The 13,396-nt window shown below is 38.5% G+C and overlaps 1 protein-coding gene across 9 annotated transcripts in view; it reads right to left on the bottom strand.

The window, feature by feature from the left end:
• The window catches only part of COP1 (COP1 E3 ubiquitin ligase), a 212,431-nt gene that overhangs the window by 176,404 nt on the left and 22,631 nt on the right, over window positions 1-13,396 (bottom strand). For all 9 annotated transcript variants that reach the window (XM_039460040.1, XM_039460044.2, XM_010336173.3 and 6 more), the window contains exon 3: window positions 9,351-9,448. In XM_039460040.1, the coding sequence (XP_039315974.1) occupies window positions 9,351-9,448 (98 nt within the window). The remainder of the gene's footprint in view (window positions 1-9,350; window positions 9,449-13,396) is intronic.

The following is a 13,396-nucleotide window of genomic DNA, read 5'->3' as shown; positions in this document are numbered from 1 at the left end:
GTGGTGGTATGTGCCTGCAGTCCCAGCTATTCAGGAGGCCAAGGTGGTAGTACTGCTTGAACCCAGGAGGTTGAGGCTGCAGTGAGCTGTGATCACAGTACTTGAAAGATTTAACACAAAACATTCCTTAAAATGCAAGGAATATACAGTGGACTCAACATTCAAATGTCAATATATAAAAGTCATTAGAGTCACACATTTAGTGGGAAAATCCTTTCAAAACTATGCCACAACTTACAAACAAGAATGGCAAAATGGTGAATTCCATTTCGTAACTTTGAAAATTTATTTAAAAACCAATGCTCACCTGTTAGCAAAAGACATCAGCTAGCATCTTATTTATACTATAGATTAAAGTATTTAATGATCAATGACTGTTCTGTCCACCATTGTGGTCTCTGACACATAGTAGGCACCTGATATTTGCCAAATAAATAAATAAATTAATTAAACCTTGATGACATGCTCCAGGATTTTAAGTGTGACATGCTATGTTTAGCTAATACTTTCCTATTTCCAATTAATATAAGCATTTATTTGATACTATCATCAATTCTTAGAACTGATACCTAAACCTAAGGATGGTTTATATATTTGTAATTATCATTCTACAGAGCCTTACAACATCCACAGTACTAATAACAAACATTTTTTAATACTAAGAAAAGTGCATTTTAATGCAAAAGACTCCATTCCAGCAACTGCTTTTTTAGAGGCAGAACAGTACAGTAAAAGCACTGATGCTTGAGCCAAATTCCCTAAGACCAAACTCTAATTCCACCACTTTGTCTATATAACTTGACACAAGTTACTCAACCTGTCTATGCCTTAGTTTCCTCACCTAAACAATGAGGATAAAAGCAGTACCTATCTCACAAGTCTGCCATAAGGATTGAGTTCATGTACATACAGCATTTAAAACAGAGACTGACAGTAGTAAGGACTTTTATATACATAAGCGATTTTTTAAACAGGGATTTTATACTTTGCACGAATGTTGTGTTTTTTATTAGTAGGTAAGAGGATTATTCATTAGAGAGGTAAGAAAATTCAATTTACAATTTTTTTTTTAAACAGAGTCTCACTCTGTCACCCAGGCTGGAATGCAATGGCGCAATCTTGGTTCATTGTAACCCCTGCCTTCTGGGTTCAAATGATTCTCCTGCCTCAGCCTGCCCCGAGTACCTAGCATTACAGGTGCATGCCACCATGCCCAGCTAATTTTTTGTATCTTTAGTGGAGACGGGGTTCCTCCATGTTGGCCAGGCTGGTCTTCTGACCTCATGATCCGCCCACCTTGGCCTCCCAAAGCGCTGGGATTACAAGTGTGAGCCACTGTGCCCGCCTATAAACTTTATACATAGAGAAAGGCAGAGAATAAGACAGCTGGGTCGGTAAGGGGAGTGGGGCAGGGCGTGGTGGGGAGAAAGGAAGGAAGGAGGGAGGGAGGAGAGGAGAAAGGAGGGAGGGAGAAAGACAGGGAGGTAGGGAGCGAGAATGGCAGAGAAAAAGACAGCTGGGTGGGTAGGGGGATGGGGGAAGGAAGGGAGGAGGAAAGGAGGGAGCAGGGAGGGAGAAAGACAGAGGGAAGGAGAAGGACAGGGAGGGAGGGAGGGCAGGAAGGAGACGAGGAAACAGGCAGGGAAGGAGGGAGGGGGAAAAGCAAGGAGGGAGTGGGGAAAAGCAAACAAGCAGGGGAGCTTAGAAAGCAAACTTTAGCAGGAGTGGAGGAATACACCTGCAGAGTATGTATACAGGGGGTGGTAATGAGAGTACACCTGTAGAGTATGCATACAGGGGGTGGTAATGGGAGTATACCTGCAGAGTATGTAGGGGGTAGTAATGGGAGGGGGTGGTAATGGGGGCTCTGACTTCTAGCCATTACCCGAATAAGCCTTTCAGGATCAGGAGAGGGAAAGAGAGCATTCAAGACCAAGGGAGGCAGAGAGAAGCAGAGAGAATGTGCACACTGGAGGGAAGTAAGGGAGAAATGGAAGAGAATGAGAGAAAATGCTATGGAAGGCAGAGAAAGATGCAGGGAAGGGAGGTCAGGAGGAAGAGGGACAATAGTGTAGTGCTCACAGCAGGAAAGAAAGGAAATCATATTATCTATCTCAATGAAAGTATATATGACTCTAATGACCAAAAAACCAAATCCATCTTGAGTTACTTGGTTTCCAACTCTTTCATGAAGATTGAAGAAAATGCCTGATGTGTTAATAGGTCATTTAAAAAAAAAATGTGACAATAAATCAGTAAATGCTTCTTTAGCATATAATTCCAAAGGAAGGCAAAGAAATGAGTCCTGTTGCTATAAAAACTCCTTCAAATCCTATCTACTCAATTAATATAAACAAAGTTTCTCAAGACTCACACATTTAAAAATAAAAATTACACAGAAGAAATAGTATCCTCATCCAAGTAACATTCATAAATGCCACTTAAACTGCTTAAGGAGAAGGACACTACACACCTTGGTAAATGGCACACTCACTACAGAATTTTATATCTAAGAGTTTATAAAATTATGTGTAACATTTAATTGATCAACTGCATACTACTACTAATTAAATAACAATCTAGGAAACATATTTAAGACTTCTTTTTTTTTTTTTTTTTTTTTTTTTTTTTGAGATGGAGTTTTGCTCTTGTTACCCAGGCTGGAGTGCAATGGCGCGATCTCGGCTCACCGCAACCTCCGCCTCCTGGGTTCAGGCAATTCTCCTGCCTCAGCCTCCTGAGTAGCTGGGATTATAGGCACGCGCCACCATGCCCAGCTAATTTTTTGTATTTTTAGTAGAGACGGGGTTTCAACATGTTGACCAGGTTGGTCTCGATCTCTCGACCTTGTGATCCACCCGCCTTGGCCTCCCAAAGTGCTGGGATTACAGGCTTGAGCCACCGCGCCCGGCCCATATTTAAGACTTCTTAATGCTTAAGAGAAAATTAAGTTCAGAAGAAACTTTTAAGGGTGTAATTCCTACATACAAAGTGTATTTTGGAGAAAATACAGGTTCGGTTCCAGGCCTCACAATAAAGCAAGCCACATGAATTTTGGCTTCCTAGTGTATATAAAAGTTCTGTTTATACTATACTGTATTTTAAGTACCATGTCTTTAAAAATATATATTAATATATACCTTCATCAAAAAATACTTTATTGCTAAAAAATGCTAATGAGCATCTGAACCTTAGACAAGTCAAAATCTTTTTGCTGGTACAGTCTTGCCTCCATGTTGACAGGTGCTGACACATCAGGGTGGTAGTCACTGAAGACCAGGCTGGCTGTGGCAATTTCTTAAAGTAACACAATGACAAAGATTGCTGCATCAATCAAGTGATTCTTCCTTTCGTGAAAAATTTCTCTATAGCCTGCAATTCTATTTGAGAGCATCTTACCCACAGTAGAATTTCTTTCAAAGTTAGTCAACCTCTAAAGCCCTCTTGATGCTTTATCAACTAAGTTTATGTAATATTCTAAATTCTTTGATGGTATTTCAACAATGTTCACAGCATCTTCACTAGAAGTAGATTCCACCTCAAGAAGCCACTTTCTTTGTTCATCCATAAGAAACAGTTCCTCATCTGTTTAAGTTTTATCATGATAGTACAGCAAAATTCAGTAACATCTTTAGGCTCCACTTCTAATTCTAGCTTTCTTGCTGCTTCCTCCACATACGTGGTTACTCCTTCTACTGAAGTCCTAAACCCTTCAAAGTCATCCATGAGTGTTGGAATCAACTTCCACCAAACTCCTTTTAATGTTGATATTCTGACCTCCTCCCATGAAACGCTGAGTGTTCTTAATGGCATCTAGAATGGTGACTCCTTTCAGAAGGTTTTCCAGTTACTTTGCCCAAATCTATCAGAGGACTCACTATCACTATCTATGGTAGCTATAATGAAATGTGTTTCTTTATTAGTAAGACCTGAAAGTCAAAATTACTCCTTGATCTATGAGCTGCAGAATAGATATTGTGTCAGCACTGTGAAAACCACCTTAATCTCCTTTCTATATCTCTATCAGAGCTCTTGGGTGACTAGGAGTATTGTCAAGGAGCAGTAACATTTTGAAAGGAATCTTTTTTTCCAAGCAGTAGGTGTCTCAACAGTATATCATGCTGAAAACAGATAGCTGTCTTCAGGTTTCATTGTTCTATTTGTAAAGGACAGACATGGTAGATTTAGCATAGTTCTAAAGGGCCCTGGGATTTTCAGAACGGTAAGTGAGCATTGGCACTTAAATTCACCAGTTGCATCATCCCCTATCAAGAGAGTCAGCCTGTCCTTGGAAGTTTTGAAGGCAGGCACTGACTTCCCTCTCTAGCTATGAAAGTCCTAGATGGCATCTTCTTCCAAAAGAAGGCTACTGTATCTACAGTGAAAATCTGTCATTTACTATAACCACCTTCAAAAATGATTTCACCTAGCTAGATCTTCTGGATAACTCGCTACAGCTTCTACATCAGCACTTGCTGCTTCACCTTGTACTTCTATGTTATAGAGATGGCTTTTTTCCTTAAATCTCTTGAATCAAATTCCATTACCTTCAAACTTCTCTTCTGCAGCTTTCTCACCTCTCTCAGCCTTCATAGAATTTAAGAGAGTTAGGGTCTTGTTCTGGATAACAGACTTTGGCTTAAGGAAATGTTGTGGCTCATATCTATCCAGACTACTAAAACTGTCTCCATATGAGCAATAAGTGATTTAGCCTTCTTATCATTCATGTGTTCACTAGAGTAGCAGTTTTACTTTCCTTCAAGAACTTTTCCTTTGCATTCACAACTTGGCTAAAATATCTCAGTGACATTCTTCTGAGCACACAGAGGTACGAAGTGAGCATATGGTGTTGGAAAAATGGCATCGTGAGACTTAACGCAGAGTTGCCACAAACCTTCAGTTTGTTTAAAAAAAAATGCAATTTCTGTAAAGTACAATAAAACAAAGGGCAATAAAAGTATGCCTGTATATATCATTTTGTTACAGAAAAGTATCACAAGCAGATCAATTGGAATTTCAACCATGGAAATAGGTTATAAGGATAAAATTATATATGTGACATGAAATTTCAATAGAAATTCACAAAAGAAGGGAATGAATGAAATTTCTGGTATTGAATAAAAAGCTTACTTATATATTTTTAAATCAATGATATTAAGTAACAAAACACTATGACATTTGGATTCCACTGGTTACATTTTAAAAAGAGACAAAACAGTTTTGAAGTAACCATATTAATAATACTTTAGAAATGACATTCTTTTCTAAATTTTATTTACTTATTTTGAGACCAGGTCTCTGCTTTGTTGCCCAACCAGGGGTGGAGTGGTGCCATCATAGCTCATTACAGCCTCAAAATCCTCAGGTTCACATGATCCTCTCACCTTAGCCTCCTAGGAAGGTAGGAGAATAGTTGCATACCAACACACCTGGCTAACTTTTTAGAGACAACGTCTCGCTATATTGCCGAGACCAGTCTCAAACTCATGGCCTCAAGTGATCCTCCTGCCTCAGCCTTCCAAAGTATTAGGATTACAGGTTAGAGCCACGGCACCTGGCCTAAATTATATTCTTTAAAATCACTTAAAATTATGAAGAAAAAATTTTAATACAAACTTAAAAATATGCGAGGATCATCACTTTTCAAACTTCCCATATGAGTTACACAAGCAAAACAGTTTAAAAAGCACTGCTATATAAATTGTGTGGACCAGCCCTCTACCTATGACTACCCATTAGACGTGAAAGGTCTTAACATACCAATTAAGTAGGTGCAAGTATGCCAAGTACATCTCCAAATCATATAACATATGACCAATTACTTTACCAGACTATGAGGAAATCTGAAATCATTTAAAAAGGCTCAATGTCGGCCGGGCGCGGTGGCTCACGCCTGTAATCCCAGCACTTTGGGAGGCCAAGAGATGGAGACCATCCTGGTCAACATGGTGAAACCTCGTCTCTACTAAAAATACAAAAAATTAGCTGGGCATGGTGGCGCGTGCCTGTAATTCCAGCTACTCAGGAGGCTGAGGCAGGAGAATTGCCTGAACCCAGGAGGCAGAGGTTCTGGTGAGCCGAGATCGAACCATTGCACTCCAGCCGGGGTAACAAGAGCGAAACTCTGTCTCAAAAAAAAAAAAAAAAAAAAAAAAAAAAGGCTCAATGTCTTCTTAACCTAATTAGAAATTGTAGCCATTATGCAAATCATGCCAACTTAAGCTAAAGCAATGAAAATAACTTAGAAGACTTTTTTTTTAAGCATAGAAAAAGACAAGTGGTATTCTTTCAGGAACACATGGATCAACAGATCTCAGTAACATTCCTCTGAGCCAACAGAAGACAGTCTCTACATACCTAGTGTAAGAACCTTAGGATTTGGCTATCACTGAACAAAGGCCAAGGCTAGAAGAGGTAATCAGCAGAAAAACACTAACAGATGTATCAGGATGAAATGTTATTTCCATGGTTGACAATATAATCACATTCAAAGATGCACTAGAGATCACTGTCAAGATAATTTCTAGCTTACAAAATCAGTAATTGGGCCAGTCATGTGGCTCACATCTGTAATCCCAGCATTTTGGCAGGCCAAAGCGGATGGATCATGAGGTCAGGAGTTCCAGACCTGTCTGGCCAACATGGTGAAACCCCATCTCTACTAAAAATACAAAAAATTGGCCAGGTGTGGTGGTGTGCACCTGTAATCCTAGCTACTTGGGAGACTGAGGCAGGAGAATCGTTTGAACTTGGGAGGCAGAGGTTGCAGTGAGCTGAGATCACACCATAGCACTCTAGCCTTGGTGGCAGGGTGAGACTCTCTCTCAAAAAAACAAATTAGTAATTGGGCCAGGTACAATGGCTCACACCTGAGATCGTAACACTTTGGCAAGCTGAGGCAGGAGGATCACTGGAGCCCAGGAGTTTGAGACCAGCCTGGAAAAAAACAGTGAGACCTTGTTTCTACAAAAACAAACAAAAACAGCTGAGTATGGTGGTGCATGCATATAGTCCCAGCTACCTGGAAAGCTGAGGTAGGAGAATCACTTGAACCAGGGAGATCAAGGCTGCAGTGAGCCATGATTGCACCACTGAGCTTCAGCAGGCAAGAGAGGCTGTCTTAAAAAAAAAAAATCAGTAAATGTAACTTCACTGTTCATTAGGTACATATATTTGAGAATTAAGTCTAGGCACGATGACTCACACCTGTAATCCCAGGACTTTGAGAGGCTGAGGCAGGAGCAGGATCACTTGAGGCCAGGAGTTCAAGACCAGCCTGGCCAACATGGTGAAATCCCCACTCTACTAAAAATACAAAAATTAGCCAGGTGTAGTGGCACACACCTGTGATTCCAGCGACCTGGGAAGCTGAGGCAGAAGAATCGCTTGAACCTGGGAGGAGGAGGCTGCAGTGAGCCAAGATCACACCACTGCACTCTAGCCTGGGCAACAGAGCGAGGCTCTCTGCCTCAAAAAGAAAGAGAATATATATAATGTAGGGGATCACTTTCCAGCTGAAACAGTAGTATATTTTTATATTCTTTCCACACTAATATATAACTCTCTCTCGCTGTTTAGAAACTCATAAAACAGAATATCAAACTTATGAACTAAGGAATGTTGCCTGAAAAATTTAGTAAATACCAAAATTTTCAGAATATCAGATTCCTTTCTATGTTTAACCACTCCAAAAGAATAAGTAGTTTTGCAAAGTTATGACAACAGAAAAATCATAGTGATCTTGAGTATCCTAGATTCCACAGGGCATCATCAATCCAAATTGACAAGCTCAGGGACAAAGGCTTTTGTACTACAGGACATGGGTTCCCATTTAGTCCTGCAAGGTGCCATGCCACTCAATAGTTGTCTTTGTTCTTTTCCTAAGTTCCTTCACCACATTTGCCATAAAACTTTAGCCACTTAGAAGAATTTGTCATTCCAGCAGAAAATCTTCAACATAATTCCTTTAGCACCCCTTTCTGCTATGCAATCATCCAGTGATTTTCCTTAATTTAAAAAAAAAAAAATTATAGTGAAGAGTAACAGAGAAAAAACAATTGTAGCTAAGGCACTTTCAGAGCAGAAATAAAAAAGAAAACCATAGCTGAATACATTCAAATTCATAATTAATTCTAAAACAACATTTGAGCTAAAAATCAAACTGCCACCAAAGTACTAGCAGGTCAGAATCTAATACAAAAGTACTCACGACACTCTAACTCTGAGTCTTTAAAATTAAGAATTGACCTTTTTGATACACAAACCCAACAGTACCCTACCTAATGCCTACCCATACCTGAAAATTAATCTTTAGCTTATTATTCATTCCTAAAACACTCAGACTAAAAGTTTCCTACAATATGTTAAGATAGTTAACATGCAGAATTTTTATGATATTTGCAACTGGCTGACTAGTTATTATTTCTGATTATTTATTATTTACACTTAAGGATTCCCTATTCATGTCTCTCTTCTTTAGTTCTTAGCGCTCCTCTCTCAAAAGTTCTATTCCATGTATTCCTTCCCAAGTTCTTAATTTTTAATTGCCTCCCTAGTTCAGATTCTTTTCACCCACTCACTCCCAACTTAGGAATAATCACACCCAAGTTTTTTTGTCCCCATCCCCTCAATCTTCAACAAACCTAGGTTCCCTCTCCCTATGGACTTTTTTACTTCTGCCCCAAAAGTAGAAACAGTAGGGATGTACAACACTTCACAGGGAGATCTCATGTGTTCAGAACCACTGCCATTTTTGTTAAGCCTCACATCCAGTCCTGTCATCTACATCAGCAGTCCCCAACCTTTTTGGCACCAGGGACTGGTTTCATGGAAAGCAATTCTTCCAGACCAAAGGCGGGTGGGAGTGATGGTTTCAGGATGAAACTGTACCTGCTCAGATCATCAGGCATCAGATTCTCATAAGGAGCATGCAACCTAGATCCCTTACATACACAATCAGCTTCATACGCCTATGTGAATCTAATGCCCCCACTAATCTGATGGGAGACAGAGCTCAGGTGGTAATGCCCACTCACCTGCCAGTTATTCACCTCCTGCTGTGCAGTCTAGTTCCTAAAAGGCCACAGACTGGTACCCCAGTCCATGGCCCAGGGGTCCCTGAGCTACATAACAATCTAAAAGTTGCATCAATTTCTTCAATAAAACTTAAAAATAATAAAATACTAACAATATATAGAATCTATGTCACAACCCAAGAGGAAAACACTGCAGTACGTAGTAGAGAGAGACTTGCTTACCACTAAGGTAGGCTTTTTTGAATAAATTAGTGCTAGCACACAATTTTGGGGATCAAAACATTTTTTAAAATAAAAATCATTCCAAAGACTCACCCAAGAAATTAGGATACAGATGGTCAATATTGTCCACAACATAGTTACACTTGGGACATCTATTATTGTCCTCCAAACTCTGATGAATACACTTGTAGCTATTAGTAGGGGGGGAAAAAAAAGGCTTAATTAAAACCAATGAAAAATTAATAAGCTAGTCACAAAATAATGACTATTAGTCTTCTATTCTTCATTTTCAACGTAAGTAATCTAACAAATTCATTTGTTTGTATTTTTACATTATCAACAGGATATACAGGGCATTTACTGGCTGAACAGTACACAAAAGTTATTTCAAAATAAACTCAAATAACAAGGCTACTGGATACAAATTTAAAAAGCTGTACTCACTAAACTTTAAGTTTATGCAATTTAAATAGTTCATAACAACACCAGAAAAGCAAATACCTACACTCAGTTAAGCAAACAGACTATTCATATTATTGACATGCTAATACCCTTAATACTCAGTTTATTCAAATAAAAAAGAGAAATAGAAAAATCAATCAAAGACAAAAATTACTCAATAAGCATGAGAAAACCATTATCTTCACTAGTCACAAAAAGCTCATTTAAAATCATATACTAGATTTTATCAATCAGAATGGAAAAATAAAATACCGCCAGTAAGGTAAAACAGCTCACGCCTATAATTCCAACACTTTAGGAGGCAGAGGCAGGAAGACCACTTGAGACCAAGAGTTCAAGACCAGCCTGGGAAACATAGCAAGACCTCATTACTACAGAAAATAAAAAAATTAGCCAAGTATGATGCCATGTGCAGCTAATTGGGAGGCTGAGACAGGAAGAACACCTGAGCCCAGGAGTTCAGGGCTGCAGTAAGCCATGATTATGACAGTGCACTCCAGCCTGAGTGACAGAGTGACACCCTGTCTGAAAAAAGAAAAAAAGACAAAAGAAAATACTGTCATAGTTAAGGAGTACATATGGGTATGAACAACCACAGGTACTGTTACAGAAAATGTTAACCAGCACAACTTTCCTAGAAGGCAAATTGCAGGAAAAATCTTAAGGTTTTACACTCCCTTTTGTCTTGATTTTACTTCCAGGAGTTTATCCTAAGGATATATATATTTAGAAGGGTGTTTAATACAAGGTTATCTGTAAATAGCAAAATAAAATAGAAGCAACCTGAACACTAAGAAATTGACTAAATAAATTTGTATCAATCCAATGCAATGCTATACAGCAATCCAATAAAAATTATATTGTAATTTGTATGCCATAAAAATAATCTACTCATAGTTAATGCTGGAGAACTGTGATTACAGAAAATTTTCCCTTTCATTATATATTTCTAAAATGTTAAACCTTTTACATTTGTGTACCTCCTTACAATTACAAAAACTCCTTATTTTTCAACCAAACTATGGAAAAGTATCAAACTGATTTGAGAAAAAAAATGTCACTATACATACTGCTGAGTAAAAATGACAATCTATAACATAGTGTATACAATATAAACCCATTTCTCTTTAAAAAAATATATATGTGTACATTTAAAATAAACAAGAAAGAGATTCCTCACAATGCTAAGAGTATTTCTCTCTGGGTCATATAATTATGGGAAATTTTTTCTTTGTAGATGTCTTTAATTCAAGTTTCTATAGTGAATAAGTATTGCTAAAACTCAGGAAAAAAATGATTTCTAAGAAATTACAAAGGTGATTTATAAAGATCATTCCTACAGAGAAAGCAACTTTTATTCTGTACCCAAATTACTATAAATTTACTTAAGCTTTGCAAACAGAAGCTGATTTCTATATCCACTTACCTTCCTCTCCACCTTAACAAAATACTAAATAAAACAAACAAAAATAGAAAAACCTACATCCACCAGGTTTCACCCTTCTGGTTATCAACTACTTTCACATCTCACATTTGTTACTTTCAAGGTAAGTTAAAAAGAAGAAGGTGTGAAAAATCAAAATAACAGCGGTCTTCGGCAAATCACAGGAGCCTAAAGACTGAAGCAAATGCCAGGCACATAATGGATATGCAAATATCTACTGAACAAATGACTTGCACAATGTTCCAAAAACAATATAATCACCTCTTGCAACTAGGACCAGGCTAGGATTACCATAATCACAAAATATGCCTTACATATGACTGAAAATTCCCACATGGAAATTTTACTGAAGGAATTGACATACTAATTGTTTTATTTCATTTTTATTACAAGGAAGAAGCATAACGTAGGCATGCAAATACAAAAGACTAAGAATCACAACATGAAGAAATTTATAGTCTTCTTAGAAAAAAAGGAAATGAGTTAACATTACTAGGAAATATACATGCAAAATTTAACCCCATTTTTAATCAGCAGCCTGGACAACACAGCAAAACCCTGTCTCTACAAAAAAAAAAAAAAAAAAAAAAAAAAAAAAAAAAAAACAATAAATAAAATACAAAAATTAGCTGTGTCTGGTGCTGTGTGGCCTGTGGTTCCAGCTACTTGGGAGGCTGAGTGTGCAGTGGGCAGAGATTACGCCACTACACTCCAGCCTGAGAGACAGAGAGAGACTGTCTCAAAAAAAACAAACAAACAAAAATAACAACAACAAAAAAACAACACCAGCAAGTTTAACAAAACAAGTCATGAAGGTAAGACTGTCAAAGGTTATTAAAGATAAGAGACATGCTGGGCTGGGTGCATCTGCTCACGCCAGTAATCCCAGCACTTTGACAGGCCAAGGTGGGTGGATCACTTGAGGTTAAGAGTTCAAGACCAGCCTGGCCAACATGGTGAAACTCCATGTCTATAAAAAACACAAAAATTAGCTGGGCATAGTGGCAGGCACCTGTAATCCCAGCTACTCGGGAGGCTGAAGCAGGGGAATTACTTGAACCTGGGAGGCAGAGGTTACAGCAAGCTGAGATTGTGCCCCTACACTACAGCCTAGGCTAGAGGGTAAGACTCTGTCTCAAAAAAAAAAAAAAAAATTTTTTTTTTTTTAATTTTTTAAAAAATAAGGCCAGGTACGGTGGCTCACACCTATAATCCCAGCACTCTGGGAGACCAAGGTGGGCAGATCACTTGAGGTCAGGAGTTTGAGATCAGCCTGGGCAACACAAAAATCAGGCAGGCATGTTGGCGTGCCTTCAGTCCCAGCTACTCAGTAGGCCGAGGCAGGAGAATTGCTTGAATCCAAGGGTGTAAGCTGGAGTGAGCCAAGATCATGCCATTGCACTCCAGCCTGGGTGACAGAGTGAGACTCCATCTCAAAAAAAAAAAAAAAAAAATTAAATAAATAAAGTTAAGAAATGGGTTGACAGTTAAGTAGAAGGAGAAAATTATGGGTTTTAGCAAATAAATTTTGTTTAAAAATAAATGATAGAAAATGTGCAGATGACAAGAACAAGCTAAGTTGTTAAGTCAGAGAGAAGTTTATTAGGCTGGGTGCAATGGCTCATGCCTTTAATCTCAGCACTTTGGGAGGTTGAAGTGGGAGGACTGCCTCAGCCCAAGAGTTTGCAACCAGCCCAGGAAATATGGTGAAACCCCATCTCTACAAAAATTTTTAAAATTAGCCAAGCGTGGTGGCAGTGTGTGCCTGTGATCCCAGCTACTCAGGAGGCTGAGCCAGGAGGATTGCTTGAGCCCAGGAAGTCGAGGCTGCAGTGAGCCATGTTCACACCACTGCACTCCAGCCTGCTGACAGGGCAACACCCAGTCTCAGAAAGCAGAAAAAAAAAATTTTTTTTGTCAATATACAAGAAATTATTCCAAAATCTAGTAGAAAATCTTTTCTTCATCATCCTAATCATATTCCACCTATATAGGCTTACTACCACACTCTCTCTCACAGACTCAAAAATTGGAACATAGCTGGAAGTAACTATCCTCAATACAATAGTTCAAGTGGTTTTTCTGCATCACACTTGATAATATCCATTTATATTGTAAAACTAAAGTATATCAAATTACATACCACTGTATACAACTTAAGTGACAACAAGATATATCAAATGTATCTCAGAGCATCTAATACTTAACTACCAGCCCAGAGCATATCTGCCTT

The sequence above is a fragment of the Saimiri boliviensis genome, chromosome 19 (assembly GCF_048565385.1).
Source record: "Saimiri boliviensis isolate mSaiBol1 chromosome 19, mSaiBol1.pri, whole genome shotgun sequence".
Classification (NCBI taxonomy): Eukaryota; Metazoa; Chordata; class Mammalia; order Primates; family Cebidae; genus Saimiri; species Saimiri boliviensis.
This window is presented reverse-complemented; position numbering and strand designations above follow the sequence as displayed.